The sequence below is a fragment of the Aptenodytes patagonicus genome, chromosome 7 (assembly GCF_965638725.1).
Source record: "Aptenodytes patagonicus chromosome 7, bAptPat1.pri.cur, whole genome shotgun sequence".
Taxonomy (NCBI): domain Eukaryota; kingdom Metazoa; phylum Chordata; class Aves; order Sphenisciformes; family Spheniscidae; genus Aptenodytes; species Aptenodytes patagonicus.
The window spans coordinates 8,687,390-8,711,866 of NC_134955.1; the positions used below are offsets into that span (position 1 = coordinate 8,687,390).

General features: G+C 34.9%; 1 protein-coding gene across 1 annotated transcript in view; it reads left to right on the forward strand.

Moving 5' to 3' along the window:
• The window catches only part of ELP4 (elongator acetyltransferase complex subunit 4), a 159,098-nt gene that overhangs the window by 62,345 nt on the left and 72,276 nt on the right, over window positions 1–24,477 (forward strand). The window contains exons 8-9 of the mRNA XM_076343502.1: window positions 10,193–10,301; window positions 13,015–13,121. Of these exons, the coding sequence (XP_076199617.1) occupies window positions 10,193–10,301; window positions 13,015–13,121 (216 nt within the window). The remainder of the gene's footprint in view (window positions 1–10,192; window positions 10,302–13,014; window positions 13,122–24,477) is intronic.

The following is a 24,477-nucleotide window of genomic DNA, read 5'->3' on the forward strand; positions in this document are numbered from 1 at the left end:
TCAGTGTAGAAAAATTCAGAAACAAACCTTTTCACATCCATAGCCTTTTGTGTTCACACTAAGTAATTTAGCAGCTAAACTCGAAGTCAGGTAATAGAGTGCTTTAGAATCCATTGCTAATATCGGATTATAAGATGTGAGCTCCTATAGCTTGTGAATTTCTCACAGTTTGAAATCTTTATTCCTATGATGAGAGCTAAGAGTGATTGCCTGCCTTAGAACTCTAACTTCTGAGAGTTCACAAGTGTGAAATGCTGAATAACCTTCAAATGTATTTGATGAGGTAGCCGCTGCACACAAATTTGTATTGAGATCAAATGTCATGTAGTTTCTATATCATAGTTAAGCAAGCTTTTGAAATTCTCTGCAAAATAGAAACTATGAATATGAAATGGTCCTTATATTTTTCAATATTTGGGGTTTTTTACTTGCTTTTTAATGTTGCATGTTGGTTTTTGTTGTATGTGAGAAATACAGTTTAACAACCATACAAAGAAATATTGAGAGTCATGAGTTTATGACAGGTATTCTTGGGTTATCCACATAGTTTTCAGATATGAATATTCTGGTTTGGATATTCTAGACATTCATAAAAGCATCTTTAAAATGATGATCGAGTAGGAAGCTCAGAGAAGTATATAATTCAAAATTTAAATTGTGGGACAGTAAGTAATGTTGTTTTCAATTTCTATTATTGTTGATAGTATTTGCTAATCAAATTGCAGAAGAAATAGAAATAATTTGTTGTTACATAAAATAAGTTTATGGTTGCCAACAGGCTGTATTCTAGCTCTACCACTTCTGATTTGGTAACAACTACCCATTTCAAAAACAAATACAATATACATCTGAAGCATGTTTTTGTACCCACATGTTAATTGTCTTTTAACTGACAGCTATATTATGATGAACAGTCACACTGTATGTTAAAATTGCATGCCTAAAACAGACTTCTTATTTTAAGAAATTTTACTTTTGAGAAGGACGCTATATACACATCCTTATCACCATCTCATCAACACACCGTCTTTTAATCAAAAAAATCACTTTTCCAAAATGAGTATGTTAAACTTTAAAAGTCAATGAGTATACACAACATTGCAATTTTATTTTGCATTTCATGTATATAATCTGAAAATATGCCTATGAAAACTTTAAAAAATTAGGTAAGATTTAGAAATAAATCTTTCAACTGCAATATTAGACCTAAACAGTTAAATATCCCATCACAGTATGGAGATAGTCATCTGTTCAAGCATATGGAATCTTTTGGCTACTGGACTAAGTAGTTAATATAATGCCCAGTGTCCAGACATGGACACAACTGTTATGGAAGCAGAAGGGAAGAGGCGCATGTATTGAGCCCATTTGGACGCTGATAAGTAAAGATTAAAGAATGACTTTAAATAATGCAGGACAAAGTAGTTATCTGCTTTAAGCAAGTAATTCTGTTAGAAAATGGAAGGTAGTATTGTTTTTCTGAAGCAATACTATTTTTTTCGCATAAGTAGAAGTACAAGTTCTTGAAAAAAATGCCCTGTGAATCTAGCTTTAAATATGGGTTTTATCTGTTGTCTGTTGTATTTCAGAACAAAGAACAATAATTTTGTGTAAAACTATTTTATATTTAAATTATTGCGTAAGTATTTCCCATCTGAAATTATTTTCAAATAACTGAATATTGAATTTCTGTGCAGTGTTTGCTTAGAAACATTTTTATATGAACTTTTGGTGTTGTTTAAAAACCTTGAAATTTCAGAATCTAATTTTACATCTTTTTGTTTAGACCTGCTCTATTAATTACAATATAGTCATAATAAAAAGGAATACTGCATCTTTAATGATGTTTTTGTGCCTGTGTAGTTAAGCTTTAATGCTAGGGAAAAAAAAAGATTAAATTAGCCTTGTAACCTCTTTCTCTTCCAGACTGATGATGGAAAATAAAAGCTCTTAGCTACCGAATGTAACACTTAGAATTAATATTTAATTAGACCAGCAAATTGTACACCGTGGCTGAAAGCTTCCAAAGAGTTGTTAGTGCCACAATTGACCTACAAGTTTAATAATAACTCACTTCTAGGAGCAAGTGCCAGTTCAGCATAGTGGAGCCACTGTAAGAAAGTCCTGTGAGATTAAAATCAGCAAACCAAATGGCAGGCGAGGATTCCTGGGATGGAGCCTTCTGGAAAGCTGGGAGCTGGAGTAGCTTTTCAGCCAGGATTCAGATGAGAACAGTGGGCAAAAAAAGCTGATCCCTCCTGTTCTGGGAGCTTCTGGTTGTAGGCCAAAATCCTAGAACAGATTTTTTCTAAATGTTCTTACTGCAGCTATTAATTTATATCACAAATCAAGTAATGAATGACTTATCTTCATCTTTTAATTAAGTTTTAATACAAACATTATCGCTGAATTCTCTGGTCATGAATTTTACTCATGGAAGAATGGCACTTTTTTGGTATGGCATGTAATTTAGTGTGTTTGTGTTGCAGAATGTTTCATTTCATAGTATCTTACTGCTACATAAAAGGGTTCTTGTTATAACATGATATGATGAGCAATTTATTGTAATATTATGAAATATGTAAATTAAATAGGAAATGTGTATACATTGTAAAATAGAATATTTTGAAGGTTAAATAGCTTAATCTTGCCTTTCATTTTATGAACAATTAAAATATAAAGCCAGTAACTCTACCATTAGATATCCATCTGAGCCTTAATTCTATGGCAAATTATTCTAGTGAAATAGGGCACCATAAGTTCAAAAACGTGCACACACACAGCAACAGACTGAGGAAGGAACATTCTGCATTATTTATTGGCTAGATCCTAAATAATTAAAGAAATGCCTACTCATTAGTTAAAAATTAAAGCAGGTGAGAACCTTGCCAGCAGAGGGAGCAGTCATGTCTTTCCTTAGGTTCCCATCGTTTCCAGCCTACCCATCATTTCCACCCTACCTCTTCTTATTGCCCAGCCAGTTTCCCATCTGGACCTAGCTCTGCCAGCCTGCTCCTGATGACAGCCTATAATTTTATACTGAATAAGGGATTAGTTTTTTAAATGATTTTATATTTCAGAATCTTGCCACTTGATTACCAACATCAGTTAGATGTTCCTTTTGATATTTGTGTACTATTAATTGAAATAATAGTGGAGGATCTTTTTGGTCACCTGTGAATAAAATGCGATTCACTGTTTAAAGAACTGAAGTTGCAGCAATAATTAGCCTTTCTGAATTGGTAAGCAAACTGCAATGACATTTTTTTCAGGCAAAATGGCAACAAAAGGAACTCCTAAACCTACTTCTTATAATGAATAATTCCTAATGGAATCATAGGATTTTAGTTAAGCCAGTTGGTCTCAAATACATTAATTTCAGCAGTTTTGTTATGGCTCTTTTGTAATATGACTCTCATTCTTTCAGTGTACTTTTGCATCTGTATTTTATACTATGCTTGACCAACTTGTAGCATTGAATATTTATGTGCTTAATTTTGTAAACAAATCTGTTCAAATGGTCATTTCATTTTTGTGATAACTAAAGACAAATAATACCATACAGTTTTCCGTATATATGCTTTTATAACAGTGAGACAGTCTCATCAATAAGGACCAGATAGTGTTCAGGGGAGATGCTGGGCTCATCTCAGCCCAGATCTTATACTAATTTCTTCCCAGCTCCTCACCCTTCACTTCAGAAGGGCTCTATCAGGCTTATTTCATCTACCCACTGCAGCAGGACTTATGCAAGAGCCCTGCACCCCAGAACCATTCATAGTCACATGCAGCCTGTGCTTTCAGCTACTGAATGCTAAGGAAATAGTCGGAAGAGAAAAGCACTGAACAGGGATTCAGCTCAAAAAGTGTCACCCGTTAATACCCTGTACATCTGTCACCTCTTTCAGCCAGATAATAATGGGATTTTCGGCACCCAGCTTTCTGGGCTTTGACTCCCACATCATCTTCATGATACCACCAAATAGTTTCCTGGTACCCCGAAGCCATAGATGCAGCCTCCTAAACCAAACCTCAAATAGAGGGGGGTAGACAAGGCTTCAACGAAAGGCTGAGTTTGGTTCCCAGCTCACTGTTCACTGGCTTGTGACTTCGAACAATTCACATGACATCTTTGTGCTTGTTACATGACTTGTAAATGAGGAATGCAACACTTGCCTGTCTTTTGTAAAGTATTTGGAGATCAACAGATGGAAAGTTTGATTTAAACTACGTAGTCTTTGTTCTCACTTTCATTTTTGTAGGCCTCAGCAGCAACTGTTACTGACCTGCTTGTTTTATCTATATTGAGTCATCACTCATATCACTGTTGGCCTTTAGGTCTTCCCTCCAATGGCAAAACAGACATACTTTTTATTTTGTAGGGTGCCAAGGTTTGCTGGCATTAGATTCTTTTATAGCTCAAGTAATAGACAAGTCCAGGCCATCCATCTTCAGTGAAGATCCAAAGATATTTTTTTTAGTGTGTGATATTTAGTTTTTATTTCCTGGCTGATTATTTTTCCTGAAAATTTATCCAGAATTTTTTAATTGGATACTGTGTCATCCACCTTCATCTGATATATTTGATAATAACATTGCAGAGTTCCCATAACAGTGACAGTGTTTTAGGTGTAAGATAAGGAAACCATGGCTCAAATGTTTTGAATTTTTAAGAAACAAAAATACTAGTTCTAACTAGTTTCACAGTTGAAAGACTCTTGAGTTTATATAGACTATCAGGACAAACATTATTAAAAGCAACTTTAAGAGAACAACCAAAATCTGGAATTAATATATCGTGTAACATATTGGCCAACAGATGCTTTGTTACTCCCTTCCCATTTTTATGAGTGCGTTGCATCTAATTACCTGCTCACGTCTTCGCTACTTGTCCTTTCTTTGCCTCTGTAACTTGCATAAAATTATTCAAAGATACTATTCATTGCTTGAAATTAGTTAATGTAATACAGTGTACGTATAAACAAATCAACCAAAATCAGTGCTTCTGTGATTTCAGCCATGTGAACAGATATTTATACTTAAGTTCTATTATAGTCAGTAAGGTTCCTCAGAGGTAAAAGAAGATGCCTAATCAGTCAGAATCCCTAAATGCGGATTTCTCATCACTGAAGGCATTGTAGCTTGTAGAAAATCCTTGAAGTATATTTCTAGGCTATCTGTTTTCCAGCAAAGACATCACGCTTGTATTCAGTTTTCTTGAGATACTGATACAGATTTCTACATACCAAAATTTGTTAATGTACTGTTGCTCGTCTTATATTCCAGTGGTCTGAGTGAGCATTCATTTTAGAGCCAAAATTCAGAGTTCATTTAGTAGATTTGGTGTGTGCAGGCACTGACAACAGTGCTAATCAACTTGGAGTTAGAATAAGTATAGAATTTTATACTTTACAGTCTTTGTTAATTACTGATACAACACTTTTTGGCAGAGCGGTTATTAATCTTTTATTTCCGGGATTTGTGAATAATAAAAAAGTGCACAAACTGTATCTCCCTATAAAACTAGTACAAGGGCCTAATACCTAACTTCTTTTACCCAAATAAAATGTATGGGTAATTCTGTGATTTTCTGAGCAGTAATTATTAACAAATGGTGATAAATATTTAAGCCGTTTCTTAATATTAATAATTTATCTTTTCAATTTAAAACCCTTTGGAGATTAAGTAGTAATGACAAGTGGTAAATATTTGTATATTGTGAAGTCATTACCACATCATTGCGTGATAATCTCTCAGAAAATATCAAGAATTATTTCATCTATTGAATATCCAGCCAGTGTTTCATTATAGTCCAATGTGGCTGCCATTGTTATAGTACTAAGCTTACTTCAGCTTTATGACAGAATGTAATAGAAACAAAAAAAGGCACAACCAATTTTTGAGCTTTTTTTGAAAATTCATGCACCAAAATTTGCTTCAATTTCATAAGGTTTGTATTACCTTGCATGAACTTGCTTGCTTGCTGTTTATTATTGAGACCTTCTTTCAAATGAAGTCTCAGAATTACTGGACTCACCTGTTGGTAACAACACAAATTGTTGCCTTCAATTACAGTTTTTCCTAGACTTGGGGAGAGTATCTGAATTCATCTTTAAATTCTGTGCTGTCATACGGAATGTATGCAACTCACCGTTTAAACTGGGTTTTGGCCCTGTGCTAGCAGTTGTTTGTAAGTAGTTTTTTAGGTAATGAAACCCATTTTAGGATTCAATGTATTAACTCTAATTAAATGTTTTAAAATAAAATCAGTGTTGGGATTACCAGAATGTACCAGAATGTAAAGGTACAGAAGTCAAATATAGCCCTCTACCAAAATACAGGCCTAATGTCTCTTTGAAAAGAGACATAGTCCTAAAATACCTTATTTTCAATTCAATATATAAATCAGTATTAAAATTATGTTAATGTATTGACCGGAATACAAATGTAAATATACAAAGCGCATGTGATTCAGGAGCTTAATGTTTTTATACAGGTGCTAGTTGGATCTCATTGTAGATCTTTAACATGAGTCTCTTACTTTCCTTTTAAATTTTGAGATTTTTTATATGTAGTATGTAGAAAAGTTGAAGCTGTTCTAAGAAAATTTTCCATTCTTTGACTTTTCTTTACTTAATGCAGCTCAAGGACTGAGAATTTAAATATTTTTATTATGTAAATTTTGTGAGGTTTTTAATTTCTTTAGGAACTGACAAAATAAAAATGGGAGGACATATCTCTGGGTGTTAGAAAAAAATTGACAGGAAATCAGAGGAGAACTAGAAATTAGAGCAGAGTAGAAAAGACGGATTTTTTTCCTAATATGGAATCCAGATGAACCAAGATTGATTTGATTAATAGTAGTAATGATAAAATTGCGGTACATTAAGAACTCAATCCAGTCGAAACACACAGTATTAATTTCAGTATGTAAGTTTGAGCATACAGGCTATACATATATTTGTGTTGGTAGAATACCATGCTTTATATTCAGACACAGAAGATGATACATTTTGAACTGCTTTATTTGTAAACAAGTATTTTTAAACATGCACAAATAATTACTCAAAGCTATGTAGATTCTGCAAATAAATTAGTAGGACAAAGCAATCTTTTTCCATAATTGCCCTTCCCAAAAGCTGGTTAAACACATAAGTATAGTTCCCTTTTATATATCCAACTAGCTACATGGATTTTCTTGAGCTGTTGTTTTGAAAGTACACTTTGGTTAAGACCAAATATTGCAAATTTGCGCTTAAAAGAAAATGTCTGTCTAAAACACTGAGCACAAAGTAAGATATAGAATGGTTGCCCAGCCCAGCCTGCACAACAGGGTTGCTACCATGTTGTTAGAATAATTACATTTTGGCTGAACTAACTAATTTAGAAAAACTGCAGTACATCTAGCAAGACTGAAAACTTTCCAGGACTGGGTTGGTTGTTTTTTTTTTTATTTTTTAGTGTAATTTAAAACAATACTTCTTCTAGCTGCCAACAAACTCTTTCCCTGAATCTCCCCATTCCTGGCTTCCCTCCTAACCATGTCCTGGCTCACCTCCAGAGCTGCCAAGTTTATGCCAGAAGCAGGAGGTAGATTTGTATGGGGCTAGAGGAAGATCTGGAGCTCTGTTAAATTTTCAAGCCCAGATGGGGCAACATGATTTGTGTGTTTATGTCAGTATGCCATACATCACAACTATCTGTGTGCTGACGTCAGCTTTGATTGGACATTAATGTGCTGAACACTGCAAACTAGAAAATACATGATAGATACAGATCTATGGCAACAGTGCCACATAAGCAAATGTCTGTTTGGTGTGGCGATTCACTGTGCAAAATATTTCCCAAGATACACTGCATTAAGCCAGGAGAATATTTTGACACACTTTAAAAACAGAAACAAAATCAACATGGGCAAAGAGACTACAATTTAAGAAAGCAAACCTGTTCAGAAGAAGAGCTGAAACCAACATATTGATGTATGTATCATTAGGCAAATATTGAATTGCTATCCCGCACTTTAACCTTCCCAGAATTAAGACCAAATAGGAAAGATGCTATTCTTATGATTTGCAGGACTGTTAATGATGAAGATACCTTGCTGATGGTTGAGCATCTCTCTGTCCACAGCTTTTGTAACCCATTGTTATCAAAACCAGCAAGCAAAAACATTAATGGACAGCAAACATTTTTTCAAATGATAGATTATTTTTTCTATACCAAGAGTTTAGATTAGCTTCCAGAAATCATCAGTGTTTATTTATGTATGTAACAATTTTGTATTTCTTGCTTATACAAATAACATCTAGCAGCCTGCTGAAGAACTGGCAAAATACGGTAATTTCTGGTCTGTGGATTTATAGAGGTCACTGGCTACTTCAGATTTATATTTATACCATATTTATGTGATTGCCCCCCTACAATAATGTGACCAAAAGTTTCCATTAAAATACAGTAAACTGTCTGTCTCTTCCTAGAAGAGGAAATAATTTGCATGTCAGCTTTAATATTTCAGGGGTGGATATAATAACAAAGTTTAGGGATTGATGTGTAGGCAGTGTTCTTTTACCTCAGATCACTTACGTTATTCCTCAGAAAGGAAATTCTGTAGTATAATGCTATTTTATCATTATCCATCATTAGACTTTGTAGGTAAAATTGAAGTTCCCTGATTCCATGGGGATAGATCGTTTTGGCCTGTGCACAAGTAGCGGCTTTGAAAAGAGACCAGTCCCCAGGATTTAATGCCATCTGGCCCAGAAGGTGGGGAAGGGAGGGGGTGTAAAGGTACCATGGGATCGGTGGATTTAGGCCTTGTAACCTGAGCAGATTGGGCTGTGCAGGACAGGCCCCAAGTCCTGCTTTATGTAGTGGTCAAAAAACAGAAGGCAAATTATTCTTTGATGGGGGTAGGAAATGTTCACCTTTCACGTCTGCTTCGTAGGCTTCTCTGTGGCTAGGAAATATGCTGTTATTGAAATGTGGGTTCATGAAAGCAATTGGTGTATTGATAACCATTTTAATAAACCTGTATGTCAGTACAATGCATAGACTTTTCTAAAATATCTAGGGATGTTTCCCTTCTCTCTGCTCCTAATTACTTTATAGATCATTATTATCAGATAGTTTACCAGTATTTAAATTGACATTTCATAAGTGTCAGTCGTATAGTTTATGAAAGAAGTGCAGAATGTACAAAATGCTTTAAAATTAATAAAAAATACAAAACTATAACTTGGAGCTACAGAGCTAATTCTTCATACTTGGAATGGGTATTTTGAGGTGATTGGTCTTGGTACCCCTGAAGGTATGGTGGGTGTAGCGCCTACAGCCATGAAGAACAAGAGTATATCAGCTGTCCAGGCAGCTTTAAGATTAACTATTTCTTATCTTAAAGAAATATTTTGCTTTTTAGCACAGATTTGTCTCTTTTTTTTGCTCATTAAATACTGACATCATTAAAGCATTTAAGAACATTTTATCCTGAATTACCTCTGAAGATCTCTGTTGTGACCTTTGAATGCTGCTTTCTGCTATATAAAAGTAAGTCAAGAAAACTATGCAGAAAATAGCTTATTTAAGGCACATGACAGTACATTGTTGCACAAGACATAAGGCATCACTTATAAATCACAAATATATTGAGAAATGGTAATGCAACTTGAAGCTTTTGATTCATATGTTGCGTAGGGAGAAACTTTTAGAAAGAAAAATACTGGAGAAAATGCTTTGGTTTTCCATGTTGTTTGACTGATGACGAAAATGAATAGTTGTGTGGGTTGTGCTTGTTCAAAATATGAGAGATGTATTAAAAACCAAGGTTTTCAGAGCACAAACAAAAGCTGGGCATCTGACTCATAGTAGAAGTCAATGAGAGGTGCTTAACTGCCACATAGCTTGTAAATATTTCTGATGTGAGCAAATGTTTATGTTATGAAGATTTACGAAATATGAACTTAGTACTGAGTTAGCTCTTTTATGGTTTCTGCTTGTCAAATGTATGTTTTCTTTAGACAGAAATGTCAAGTCTTTTTTTTTTTTTTAAAGAAGAAAGCCCTCTAATGTAATTTCTAAGTATTGATGACCTATTTTTCCCCCACAGTTTGTCATTGAGAAGACCAAGGCTTACTCTATGAACATTAATTACCTTTTTCATCACATAGGATGTGTATTTTGTTTCCATGTCTTACAGAATAAAGCAATTATGGAACGTGTAACAAACTTGTCAGATATGGTAGTTGGTCTTGAATCATTTATTGGCTCTGAGAGAGAAACCAATCCGTTATACAAGGATTACCACGGTAAGTTCCATCTTTAGCAATGCAAAAAGTCTGCCCCGAGTGTTTCTAGGGCACTTAGCGGCTTACCCTCCAATTGGGTATCTGCTATAAAGTAACATTTGATTTCATTTTAGAATATACCTCTTAAATGTTTCTCCTTGCTAACCGGTCTTGAGTTAGGAGAATTTTCAGTAAAGTGCATTAAGGCTGCAAAGGAAACATGGCAACTCCTTGCATGTTGTCAAGCCGTATTACTGAGGCATGGCTCAATCAGATGTACATCTCAACAGGCAGGCTTTGGGGAATTCACATGCAGAGGAGGCTTGGCAATCATCTGACCAGCGAGCTGAACTTGTCATGAAATCAATACTTTTGATCTGCCAAGTTTTAAATAGAGAACACGGAAAAACATATATTATATTAAGGTGAATAAACTGCTAAAGGATGTGCTATATAAACTTTATCTAAGAATAACGTTCTATTTTTCAGCTTTAAGTTACAGCACTTACACATTTAAAGAAATGAATGTGGATATGTGTGGCATATAAAATATGAAACTATTTTTAGTAAAAAGTCATGTAGCCTTTCAAATGATTTATCTTCAAAATGTGTAATGGTGTTTAATCTTGCATTTTGTTTCCCAAAGATTTTGTTAGCTGTTGCAGCAGAACTATTTAAATTTTAAAAGGTTAGAGTAGAAGTTATGCATAGCCAAAGCAGCGAATAACAAACAGTTTTAGCTAATCTGGAGCGGTGCTCTGAGTGTGCATAAATTACAGCTATTATTATTGTGATACTACTGTAGTTCCATGGAAACCTTTAGCTGAAAGTAAACTGCTTATCCGAAACCTGCTGTAAACATGTGAGAATGTGGCAGTGTTTTCCACAGCAGAATATATAGAAAAAAAAGCAAAGATGGTGTTGAGACACCACTGTGTGTATGCAAGCTGTAACTAATAAATCAGAGAAAAATCTTTTTGACTATGAAAATAGTGCACATTTCATGATCTGAAAAAAGGTGAATGAAAAAGAAACCGTGAACAAAAGCTGGAATAATTTGCCTAATTATTTTTCCAACTATATAATCATGATGTGGCATTTGTTTATGCTAACATAATTCTGTCAATTTGATACTCCTTTTCTCAGTACTGAAGAGATCCTTTAAGACAATGTGTGTTTTAGCAGTTATTTCCTGGTTTCCTGTAAATATGTATGCTAAATCATTTTTGGTACTACTTAATAAAAATTATACACCAATATACATAGCTTTGGAGGTTTAGGCAATCTTAATTTAACATTCTAAAAATAGGAATTTTAACAGTTTTAACTTTGTGGATTCTTTTTGCTTAAGAATGTGTTTTAAGAGGATTTATTTACTGAGATGATGGAAGATTTTGACATTACTCAGGAGAAGTTTGATTAAATTATTGCATTATTTAATGAATCCTGCATTAATAATTTTATTAAGCTGCCTGCAAATTTAAGTGGTTGAAAAGTCAATAAAATAACTTAAGAATTATATAGACGATCCCTAAATAAAATTTTTAGAATACTGTTTATAAGCAACCCTGTGTTACACCTGCTGTTCCTATATATAATAATTCTATTTTGAACTCAAAAGCCAAACAAATAATTCTTATATGTCACCGGACTGGGGGCAGGGGTAGAACGTTTCAAAGTGTAAAAATATTTTTCTAATATTATTGAGAATTTTTGTAATTAGTACCCATAAAAATTATGCTTTTTAAAGTATTTCAATTTTAGGAAACTTTCTTCCCTTATTCTTCCTTTTAAAAAAATAAATGAAACCTTGAAAAAATACTTGCCTTATTTTAAATTGGGGTTTTAGTGTTTGGGGTTTTTCTTACAGCGGCCGTTTTCAAGTAAGATGTCTTTTCTAAATGTTCAGTATTTCCATTTAGATGCTGGCTTTATGAATAGCAAATATAGGCCAGTAACTGAGAAGCCCTGTAGAATTTTCCTGGTTTTCAGATGTAGAAAATCACCCTTAGGTTGTTCAGAAACTATATTAGGCTGCACAAAAACCATCCAGCGTCCTTGTCAGAAAAAATCAGCTTGAGTTGCAGCTGACAGAATGCAGAGCTTGCAGTGCACCTAGTACTGTTAAAAAGATCTGAACAGCTATATAAGCCTCCTGCATGAAGAAAAACGTATTTTTCCTAGGATGGCATAGGGGTTAAAATTTATGGAAAAGCATGATCTAAATCGGTGTTTTCCAGAAACTTTTTTGAAGTCATTTTCAGGGCGCAAAACGAAGTAGTTCTCATTAGAGCTTCAGTGGTTATCAGTAACCCGTAAGCCTTGTTTTGCTGGCTGCTTACTGGTGCATTTAATAAAATAAAGATCACTCAGTGGTGCCATGGGCAGCATGCAAGGTGATAGCCATATTTGCTTACTGTAAATACAAGAGAAAATCACACACAAACCGGCTGTAGTTTTGACAAGTATCAAGATCCCTCTTTACATCTGTACTTCTGTACCAAAGTGCAATTAGTTTTCCTCGCACAAGGATTTCTGTTTATCTTATTCTGCTTGATTACTTGAGTATAATCGCACCGTTTGCTTCATTGCTCCTGGTAGTAAGCTCCAGTTTAAAAAGGGGAGGATGAGTGTGTATAAATATACAGAATTCTGCTGTAAGACTCTAATTTATGCATCTGGATGACAGCGTTTTCTTAATTTTTTTCCCTCCTTTACTCTTTCTTTCCACAAGGTTTGGTTCATGTACATCAGATTCCTCGGCTTAATAGCTTGATCTGTGATGTGTCAGACACGAAGGACCTTGCTTTTAGGTTAAAAAGGAAGCTGTTCACCATTGAGGTAAGAGAAACAGTTTTGTTTCACTATTTAGAACCCAAAAGGTGGAGCTAATCCCATCTCTTATGTTTCATTTTGTGAAATACAAAAAATATGCATCGGAAGTTGTAAATTCATTTCATTCTGGTTTTGCTGTTCAGAACGGTTTTATAAAATATTGTAATATGCCTTCTAATTAAAAATGTCTCATTTGCTGCACTAAATCGGTCTGTTATAAATAGTTTATTTTGGTTTAAAATGTACATAGAAAGTAGGCCACAACCTTCAATAACAAAGCGTGACATGTTTCTAAGGATGTCAGGAGCATATTTAATTAAATGTTAATGACTTGCTCTTACTTGTGTTAGTGGGTGGGAAAGTAGCTACATGTTATTACCCCAGTAGAGGGATTTTAATGTATAATGCTGCCTAAAATTGTGTGTGGTGTGAGGGATAAGTGTCCTTATCAGTATTCAGAAACCATTTTCTTTGCATTACTGAAATCACCTTTCGCTCTTTTATGTCATTTTAAACACAGTATCATTTACACTAATGTCCTTAAGTAAATTTCCTACTAAATTTAAACTTTTTTCTGTGACCTTTATGCAGACAGTCCTGATAGAAGGCAGTAATACAAAAGATGTATTTCATTTTAATCTTGCTAAAGAGCAAATGAACATAGCACTATTAAGCAATTAGAGCTGATGTATTTATTAACCAAGTAATGCTTAGAGATGGAAGATGGCTTTTGGGGTGATGTGATAGTCATCGGTACAGTCTGGGCAAATTTTTTTTAACAAAGACATAAAACAGCCAAGCATCCCTGACAAACCATTTTGTTTAATCTCTTTTCAAATGAAAAGCTCTTAAGCAGGCCACTTGTCTTAACTGCTTGAAACCATAAAAAGAGAGAATTGCCACCAATAAATTAGCATATTTTTTACTCCATCACCAAATGATGGTCAATGTGGCTTGGCACTGCTTTGGTGTTTGGGACTTCACCCTTAAGTGACCACTTTGGCCCTTATTTGACCCTCTGCCCTTTTTAGCTGGCCACTTGATAAGGTAACTTAAGGGTTCTCTCTCTTCACTGCCCCCTCCCCTTCACAATTGCAAGTAGCCCTAACCTATAAATCATTGAAAGGGCCCTATCAAGTGACAAATTAAGGTGCCCTCCTCCTAATTAATGGTCATCAATGTCTTTAATTATCTAATCCTATTGAGAGTAGTTAATAGTTAATCAGGCAGCCAGTTCTTCAGGCAGGTCATCTCTGCATGAGTGCTAGAAGTTTCTCAACTAGAGGTATCCTCTTCAGAAGCCACTTAAAGGCTGATGGAGGGCTTTTTTCCCAAAGACATTCCTTTATAATGTTTCGCACTTTCCAGAGAACGCGGTTAGTGAAACCAGGCACTGTGAGGTATTAAACCATTTTAACAGCTGCTTTTGAGCAGTACATTAGAAACAAAAACCTTAATAGTCTGTGTTTGGTTTTAAAATACAAATGTTCTTACTGTTTTCAGAAGTGCAGAGAAGCGTGCACCCTCATTTCACAGCATAGTAAGTTCTCATTTATTATAGCTATGAGTTAGAATATCTGGGGTTTTTTTCCTCACTGTGAATCCTGACTCAGAATATAATCTTTTCTGTCAGCGTATTTGGGATTCTAATTTGTAATGCAATTTGGAAGGAAAAAAAAAACCTTAGCAGGAGGCTCTGTAAAAAGAATTGAATTAGCCATGGGGCAGAAGCGTTGGAAACAGGGGTGTAGTGGAACTCTTGAAATAACCTGTTGCCCTAGACATGTGTAGATGATCCACTTGTATGATTTCTCCCTTCATTGCTCAGCTGCAGCCCCTTTTGAATAACTTCAGGTTTTGTTAGAGATAGACTTTTTATAAGCTGAGCTGACACAAACTAGCCCTTTTTGAACGTTAGATCACTGTGCTACTGTGATCTTCCTGTACACATTTCACTAATCTATAATACATATGTTTTTCTTCCTCATACTATTAGGGGAGGCAGACTACAGCTAGGCTGACTAGAGCAATGAGGTCAATAAGAAAATGGGAGCAAGGGAAAATTGAATTAAGAAGGGATGTGAATACGGTCTTCTAAAATGGATTTCTGCAGTTAGAATGTGATGAGTCAGTGGTCAGGTTTGGCTCTGGTGGTAAACACATAGAGCAGCACAACAGTGTGCGTTACAAGCGACAGTGTGCTTTATACAAAGTACAACTAAGTTTATGACTTCTTTAGTATGTAGCTTAAATGTGAAATGAAAATATATTTTGAGTACGTTACAGTTTTTGGAAAGCTTCTGCTTAGTTATATACACAATTTAGGGTAAAAATGTTGACCTCTACTTGAAATGCCACTTTAAAATCAAATTACATAAGAAAAGTTAGAAATACGCAACCTATGATTTATGGCAAAATTTCTCCAAAAAGGGTTTTCATCATTAGACCATTCTTTTTTTACAATTTAAAATAAGGGCATTGGACATGGATTTTCTCATCTCTGGATTGCTCACCAGTTAAATAACTCTTTATGGTTTGGCCCTCATCAGTAAAAAACCTTAAATGTCAAATCCGTTTTATTAGATTGCAGTTTTGGGGGAGGGACTCCGCCTCCTTATAGTGTGCAGAATCATTTAACTGTTTCAGTTTTTCTTGTATCTTCTTCGTCAAAATAAGATTGACTGAGATGTATTCTAAAGGGATTCTTTTTAAATTCAGGATGAAAATGATTTTTAATGAATATTTATGAGTGTTCATTTTCCATTTGTAAATTATGAGGTAGACCCTTTCCAGGAAAACTTGCATGTTTATGGTAAAAGGTGCAGTAGCTGTATCAAGCTTTCCCGAATCTTCACACGTTAGTTACTAGCAATATACTATTACATGCAATATTATCAGAGATCTATCTTATGTGCATACCACTTTAAAGGACACAATTTTGAAGTTAGCCTGTCTAATCCTATTTCTTCCCACTTTGGAATCTTAATTAGAAGGAGATAAAAACCATCATTTGACTAAATTATTGTCTTGAATCTGTAGCAAAAGGTATAATCCGCAATTGGGCCAATTAGTGTACCCCATAGTTAGCTATGCTGAGGCAGGAAACTTGATTAGATCTGACACCAGCCTAGTTCCCACTGTTGTTTTGCCAGGTATGATGGTCAGACTTCAAAGGGCTTGAGGCATCAGCAGGGCAAGGTTTGGAGGCCAGCTTAGGTCCGGTCGTTAATCTCTCTGCTAAAACCACAGCAGCCCTCGCACAAAACAAGCTTACACGACACAATCATGCGGTATTAAAGTTTGGGTTGAGTCATGCCAATTTGCCTTTGATTTTCTGATGATTGACTAAAAGATGGCTACATGACTAGACACATACTGAAAGTTTACTGATTAGGTAAGTTCCCCAAATATTTGAAATATTTTTTGATTTCTCAGTTAAATGATATGACAACCCCTTCATCTTAATGAAACTTTTCAGCAGAATTGTTCCTGAAGTACTTTTTGCTTTGTTTGTAGCTCTGAATGTAACTTTTATCAACATTTGATAAATTTTGTAGGAACATTATGTGCATAGTTTTATTTGATAGAACTTTATCTTTGTTGTTCCAAAGCCTCCTGCATCAAAACTAAAGGAATCTGTGCCTAAATTTGATTTTTTCACTCCTCGAAATTTCTAAGGAAACATTGTTTGTCTTTGTTATTTAGGTACATTTACAATTACTCACAAAAAGGGAATTTCCTCTTAATTATTTTCCACCTCACCGTTGAGTAAAGCGCTGTTCCACGGCTGCGATTACATAAGTGTTCCTTTCTTTTGCAGTCTGATTTGTTGAAATATTGCAGTAACAGTGACATGTTTCCATTCTGAGAAAAGCCTAAGGCTGCTTTAGTATTATTCCAAATGATTGAAATTGCCATCTTGCTGACTTTCCCTTGGGCAGCTTAAGGCCTGTTTACTTTTGTATTTGTTTCACATGTTCCCTCTGAGTTTGGCTGGCAGGACATCATTACCTGGTTTGACAAGACAGTTGGAGAGGATTCATATTTGATTAGCTCCCTTTGTTACTGTCTGGTCAACATAAACCTCTGAAATTATGTATTTAAAGTTAAAACTTTTGATAAATTCAGATAAATGTTTGCAAATAGGAAAGTTTCTGACTTGTTTTTTTTTTTAAATTCCCTAGTTTTGCTTTACTGCTGATTTTTTAAGTCTCCAGGTAACAGTCAATTGTTAATAGTACAGAGAATAAGCTTTTTCGTACAAGTTGTATGATATAGTTTGTCTAATAAATAGTTGTTGTGAATTTTTTTATTTATTTATTTTGATCAATACACAAGTAAGAGCCAGCTAATATGATTTTCTTTTTAATGGCTATATAACACCTGTGCAAACCATAATAAAAATCTTTAAAAGACAGCTCAGTTTGAAGCCAAGTGTCATATACTAGATAAAGAATTGCCACACAGCAAAAATAAGTAAGTTTCCAGAGCTTAATGTATGAGTTCAGGAGATTCTTTTCTGAGAGGTGTTTCCTAACAGGAGGAGAAGAAAGTCAGAATTAGAGGAGTCCTGTGGCAGGAAAGTTGCTGGTTTCTCAGTGGCAGGCAGATACAGTATGGTACTATGGAGCACTCTGCAGTGCATTTTTCCTAGAGGTAATTGCCAGAGTAAAAGGTTATGTCTTTGGAAGGAAACATAATCACAAAAACCAGCAATTGAGTCTATATAGAATTAAAAAGAAATGTACAGTTCCAAAGGCATTAAAATAATGTCCTTTCTTCATCTATCAATAAAGGACTATAAGAAAATTAATGATTGCCAAAATAAGCAAGATTTAATTGCAACTCCAGATATTCATGTGTCTGTTCTGAGTCCAGCATTGGTATTTGGAAGAAGACAAAACTCTTTTCTTTTAAGATGGTGAATTTGGCAATTAAAAACAGGAAATACATCTTAGGTAGCTTCCATCTGAAATCTCTGTATTTCTACTCTTTTTTTTTTTCCGTCCTGTCCCTTTTCATTGCTTATTTTATACAGACTATACTGTAGTAAACTTCTTATTTGCAAAGGAGAAGTGCAGTTAGCCACTGTTGTAGATTATTTACCAAAACAGGTGGGTAAGACCAAGTCAGAACTGATGTCTGCAGTACTTCAGTGCGGTATTAGCATAGCACAAGTTTGGTCCTAAGTGACTCAGGAGATGGTGATGTCACTGAATGCCAGAACTGTGCTCCCGGAAACATTGTGTAATTGTTCATTAAACGCATCAAGAACAGGTATGGACATAATGATTTAGGGTTATTCGTGAGCTATTTCTTCTGGAGGAACAAGTCAACCTTGTCACCAGTACATATAGGATCAGCATGTATTTAAAATAGGCACATGTGCCATACCAACCTCTGTATTGGTGAGAATTAGAAAGTGTTCGCTGTACCTCTAATAGCATCACTTCTTATAGACTTCTTCCAAGAAAATTTGAAGCAGCCTTCATTAATGACTCACCCTAATCCTGATTATATTTCACTGATGTTTATGAAGTTGAGTAATTTTGTAAATAAACAAACGCATTTGAATTAACTATTTTAGGCACTATTTTAGCAAAAAGAAGCTGTGAGCCTGAGACCTGACAAAAGGAAAAACATTGGTTTATTAGAAATTTAAGTAAGGCGATAGTTCTATAGCAATCAGTCAGTAAAACACGGAAGTGAATTCTTGTTTGCTGAGATAAACTTCACACAATGTAACACCAAGTTAATATATGCTACAGGATACATGTCCTAATGCTGGGAGCTTAGTCAATATACCTTCCTATATAGATAAAAGCAACTCTGTATTTTAAGATCATGCACTGGTAACATTGCAAGACTTGATCCCATGTTAGGGCCTTACAACCTCAGAATGGTTGTAACCACGTCAGAGGGTAATATGGTTGTGACTGCCTGGCTGCCCAGTGCCTGGAGCATGGATGAAACTTTACAGGTATTCCTGGTTCAAAGGTGAGACAGAACTTCTCTGAATTGTTACAGAAAGTGTATTTCTTTCATTTTCTAATGTCATAAAATCTTCGGGGCCTCTTGTCCCCATGTATTTGAGAACACAAGTACCCCTGGGGCTTACATGGAAAACTTCTCTTTCTCTTCCGCGTGCCTTGAGCAGATAGCATCATACCTGGCAAACTCTGGTACTGGATGCTCCACTTCAGCTCAGGGACTCAAATGCAGGGAACTCTGCATATAAAACTAAACTTTCTAACAGAGAGAGGTAAAACTTTGTAATAAAATTCAGCTGAAATTTATGCCAGTCAAACCACTGTTGCATTGATTTTTTCTGTCCATTTTCCCTATGATATTAATAAAGACATTACCACTGGCTTCTTTAAACATGGATCAAAAGATAGCAATTAGAACACCATAACATTTTCTTAATCTAAAATTAATAATACTGCAAAAAGATTCTCCTGCAAAACTAATTCTGTCATAATTCCAAGCTCCATTCTGCATTATTTCATCTAGTAGCCAGTACAGGTTCTCTTTACCTGGTATGGTGTACTTCACTGAATTGTTTTGTCAGACGCTGTCAAGCCAACCTACCATTGTTAAAGAAAATCAAACTAAATCATTTTGGCATGAGCCTTCCAGGAATAAGGCACAGAATATGAAGGGTTTGATGAAATCAAGGATTTGATTTCAATATTGTAAAAGACTGCCTGTCAAAAATGTATTACATTCTTTCAAACAATTTTGAATAAATAAATGTGTTTAAAATTGTGACAGTACAATTTAGGTAAAGTTTTGGGAGATATTTTTAAATGATAATAACTCGAGGTAAAACAATACTGGGAGTGCTCCTATTTAAAAAATCCTCTGAATGCTAAGAGTACATAGAACTGAAATCAAGTAATAAGTTGTATGTGGTATATGGAATTTCAGAACACTTGTATCTTGTGAACATGTGGAAGAATTTAATTTGAAAATATCACCTTCTTATTGTGTAATACTGAATAGATTAAATTATTTCAATATTCTGAAGATGAATACAGGAAGGTACCGTTGACTTTTAGATTGCATATGAAGATTTGTAATATCCGGAAATTTATTTCATAATTAATTTTGTTTTATGGGTTGTTTGATGTTATACAAGTATAACATGAGGGCTCCATTCAATTTTTCAAAACTTTAACACTTATGATACAGTGTATTTGCAGTTCATTGTCAGTAAACAGAACTCATATATATTTTTATTTAAACAAATAATTATGTTGTTTAGAAATATTTATACCATAATTGTGTTGTCGCAATGGAAGAACATGCAACAAAGCCATTAATGCAATTAAAGGTCACTTGTACATATTGTAATGGACTGCTCATTCACAGGATCTGTGTTAAGGGTCAGTGCTGCAGCATGAAATGGATTGGCCTTGTTCAGTCTGTAAATAAATGGGTCAACTTATCTTGTATTTGCCAGACAAATAAAGTAGTTGACATATTCCCACTTTCTTAGTATTAGAAGACAGGTAGGCTAAAGAGATCTTTCGTAAAAACGTTGGTTGGTAAAGATTAAAAAACTCTTTATCTACAGGGATTATATTTTTCACTAAAGTAGTAGTGCTTTTTAGACAAAGGTCTGTGGGTGTAAGTTAGAAAGATATTGATGGTGAGTTACTAAGAAACAAAAAGAGTTAAGCACGATATTCATAGTAGTTCTCAGCAGGAGCTGAGTGCCACCTCCATTAAGTGCTCTTTAAAATACCACCAATTTTTAATAAAAATAGGATATTTCATAATTGTATAATTTTCTCACTTTCAAATAATAGCGAATTCAATCATGCCATTACACAATAAAAGAGATCTCTGAATTTTATATATCTCTGTAAATGCAGGAAAATAAAAATTAAAGCTTATAGGAAGTCACATTTCCTCAGCCACAGGCCTCTGTCATATATGAACCTTACTGAAATGCATTGAAGTATGAGTTCAAGGCTGTTACTGAAAAGTTGAGAATAGGATGACTTTGCATCTCTACATGGAAGATGGGCATCCATCTGGATCTTCTTGTCTCAATACTGTTTGTTATGCTTTTGATTATTGATCTTTGGGTAGAAAGTGATTCGAAGTGCCCTGTAAACTAGGAAACTATAAGATAGCCCATCAAAACCTTGGAAAGGGGTAAAATGTCATTTTGTAGGAAAACAGAGCAATATTGCCAAATGTTTGCTATGACTAGTAACATGCTTAATCCAACAAATTCCAAAATGTTTTATTGTAATTTTGCAAATTCAAGATTAAGGGTTAATATTTCCAGTCTTATGAAAATATTAGTGATTTTGGATGAACATAAATCTGTAAGGAAACCACAAATTTATGGTTTCTTTAAATTTTTCACCTGTACAAAACTGTTCCATACCATTTTGCTGATCTGTTTATTTTACTGATTCACAAAGAATATTACCCTTTACTGAACTGTTAACATACAGGAACATTGTTTTATTTTATTGTTATTGAGGGCAAACTAGTCTTATTATTCTTAGTCTGAAAGACTTAACAGAAGTGCCAAAAAGACACAGGAGAAAAAAAATATACATAGACTGCAAAGTACTGTAGGTGAAGAAAAAAATGTTCTATAACTGCTGTGCAAATACTGCTTCCTGCTTTGGCCAAATTATGGGGTATTATTTGTGACTGAATTCCAGAGCACATTTTATTTTGATATTCCCAGCCAAGAGGAGTGTGCAAAAAGTAGATTGTCATAAGCAAAATGGCTGAGGACTACAGTGCCTAAGGCATAAATACACTTAGATTTTGGTCGTGCCATCTTTAATGCTCTCTTTCTCATAGTTGTTTTATTTGCATGGTTTTGATTTTTTTTAAATTTGCTTATTCTTGGTTGTATTACATATGGTTTTCAGAGGATTCTGTTATCATGTGTAATGCAATTTAAAATTTCTCATTCCATGTTAAAACCCAACAGCTTTTGAAGTACCAAGTGAGACTGTCTCCAAGAAGAAAAATATTATTTATTGCATTTAAAGGGGTATTTCTGGCCAGCTTAACATTAGTATAATATTAACCCTCTTCAGAATAATAACTTGAATTTGATTGGCTTTACCAAGTAACAGTTCAGCTCCCTCTTTCCTCATTCCTTCCTTCCGAAGAAAGTGAGCAGTAATTGTATAGTGTACAATAACTAAAACTTTGTATTGATGTCCATAAATACATAAATAAATAAAGTGAATTTGGGTGCCAACTTATACCAGCCATAGACTGCTTGACTTTCAGAAAACAGGTGGTAGTGCTCGCTGAAAATAATTCACTTTAAATGCCACTTTAAATACCATTTCAGGTATTTAAGGTTTGAGAAACCTATGGGTTTTAGCTTATGAAAATACTTTCTATGGGATCTTCATCTTCTTTTATCCTGCTTCAAGTCTGTTATAGCAAAGATTACTGAAGAATTTTTGCTCTGACGTTCATAAAATTCATATGTTTACAAAACAGTTTCCAAATGGACTTACCTTTTTCTCATATTAAACCACTAATCTTTGGGCAGTAAGTCTGCTTGAGTCATGTTTAAGAGTAAAAGCAGAAAACAAAAGTAAAGAACAGATTGTCACTTTTAAGTGAGAAGATGTGAGTATTGCTGTGCAAGAGAAATCAGTTTCACTTTGCATCCAAAACAGTGCTTGCTATTCTTAAAATAACCTGATTGCTTAATATTTAAAGTTTTAAGACCTTTAGTAATCTTTGCTCAGGAGCTGTACGTTCACTTGTTCTGAAAAAGATAGGCTTTGTGTGACTTGCATATGAACGTTTGAGATGGACAACTTGGCCACGGTAGCTGAGTCTTGAGGGGACTTCTGAAGTCTCCATGATATACCCGGAATACCTACTGCGGGTTTGCATAGAACCTGAATGGTGTATTTGTAAGCAAAACATGTCATGTGATTGGATAGTGGCTATACGGTGACTTGCCATGTCATTGGGTTGGCTCCAGACTCTCCAGCTGGAGGAGTTAAGAACTGCGCAGTTGGCAGATAGGCTTGGGGCCTGTGAGTGGCAGAAAAACTTGTTAACAACGGCGGTTGCGATCCACGGTTCTCAGTCAAGGATTACAGTGTTCCAGTACAGTTTTCGGACACACACCCTTACTTGCTTTTATTTGTGAGCCAACACACAATTAGATGAACAAAGAGGAGAAGTTTTGGCTGTGTACTGAGTCTCGCTGGTATTTCTTGCTTTTAAGGGCTTCTACGTGCAGCCTGAAGTTTCTATGGTTACCTGCGTGTTGGTGGAAAGTATAGCAGAATATGATGATTTAATACAATATTCACCACTTTTTATTTTAAATCATGTATCACATAAGAGTGGAAAAGATTAAACTAGGGAAGACCTTGTTCTGTTATTTTTGTTGGCCTAAAGACATAGGTGTCCTGAATTCGCAGTGCTCACTTGCAGATTGAGACTGGGAACCAAGTAGGGTATGGTGAAGCTACACTCTCGGGACTGACCAAGGGAAGTCTGCTCATAGCTATAGCCACAGCTTGTCCCGATCTTGATATACAGTATGTGTGATGTATAGAATAAACACATCCCTCAGCCACTTGAGCTGCCATATGTTACTAACTGAGCAACATTTTATTTTCAGCTCTTTATTATGTGGTGTTTGTTATCCATTGGTTGCATCTCTTGTCTCATTGATTTCTTAGGGTTTTAGTAATGTGTTGCTTAATCAATAAACACTGTAGCCTCTTAAGTCAGTTATATCTCAGGTCCGCAATCTAAAGCTCCTGAGGCAACATCATATACTTCTTAATCAGTACTTTTCACCTTTTAGTATAAGGCTTTGTAATTCTGGGTGGATTACAGGTTTCCTATGCTGCCTCAAATGCCCTTTCACAACCCTTTTGCTACCAGAGTAGCGTGACAGGAGTTATATGAGCTTTTGCTGCTGTAATATAGGGAAAACTGGTTCCACTGCTAGGATGAGTGTTTATTAAGAGATACGAACCAGTACTTAATTTGTAATTCTTGTTGCTGTTAAAATAAGGAATTAATAAGAAGGAAATCTAATATTTGTATTTAGATCTGATCCTCAATAGTAGCATAACCATGGGCTGTTTGTGCTTGGTCTATATCATCCAGACTAAAAATAGCCTTCCTGTCATTTTATTGCCAGAGTTTTAGCTACTCCTTTAATTCTGTTTAAAAATGGATGGAGAGAAAGACAGCATAAATATTGAATGTGTGCAGATATTACAGTAACTAACTAACAGGAGATTCCTGATGCTTTGAAGAACTGTATAGTTAAATGGAATTCACATTTTGCTTAAATAAAGAGGCATTTTGTAAATTATTATCATCTTTA